The 735-nt window shown below is 35.2% G+C and overlaps 1 protein-coding gene across 1 annotated transcript in view; it reads right to left on the minus strand.

Moving 5' to 3' along the window:
* Positions 1 to 537: 537 nt before the first annotated feature.
* The window catches only part of LOC117119527 (uncharacterized protein K02A2.6-like), a 2,830-nt gene continuing 2,632 nt past the window's right edge, over positions 538 to 735 (minus strand). The window contains exon 2 of the mRNA XM_033264353.1: positions 538 to 555. Within this exon, the coding sequence (XP_033120244.1) occupies positions 538 to 555 (18 nt within the window). The remainder of the gene's footprint in view (positions 556 to 735) is intronic.

A 735-nucleotide genomic window follows, 5' to 3' on the forward strand; every position in this document is an offset into this window, starting at 1 on the left:
TATGTAAAAGTGACCAAAAGCATAAATTTATTTCCCATACCCCAATCTTAAATAGTTTAAAATAGGGTATTTTAGGTCAAAATTTCAAAGTGCTGTAAAAAAATTGCCCAAGCCCTAGGCATGGGGATTTTTTTCTGAGACACTATAGGGTATGCTGATTCAGAAAAACCAAAAATTAATTTTCCTTTACTTTTTTGCCGCTAAAGTTCATTTCAGCAGTTTTACAACCAGACTAACAGTGACTTTGTGGTAACCAAACCCAATGAAGACAAATACAGAGAACCGGAAGTGACACCAATCACCTGGTTTGGGAGAGCTGATCTCTTTAATCTTACAATCATGGCAACCTGGGTGTGAGGGTCCACTGTCAAGTCACCATTATGTTAGTATATGTAATATCTTTGGGTTCAAGAACGTATCAAAACGTACACAATGACTTCATTTCCAGAACAATTTATTTCACAAACTCTAGAGGGCTCACATCTCACATAATGTTACAGTATTTAAATGATCCATGTATATTACATTCCTCCCCCCTTAAAGAAATTGTCGTCCCTGTGAAAAATTGTTAAACGACAGAACAGTATAGAATTTTTATGAACTACCCCACTCTCAACCCATTTCACAGGAAATGTATTATTTTGTGAATCTCAACTAACAATTAGGGTTAATTATTGGATAAACTCAAAAGGAACACTAGTATAACACAACACCAATAAAACTGTTGACACACTG

This window comes from Anneissia japonica, unplaced genomic scaffold (assembly GCF_011630105.1).
Source record: "Anneissia japonica isolate Jap-2015-1 unplaced genomic scaffold, ASM1163010v1 scaffold287892_len502923_cov169, whole genome shotgun sequence".
Classification (NCBI taxonomy): domain Eukaryota; kingdom Metazoa; phylum Echinodermata; class Crinoidea; order Comatulida; family Comatulidae; genus Anneissia; species Anneissia japonica.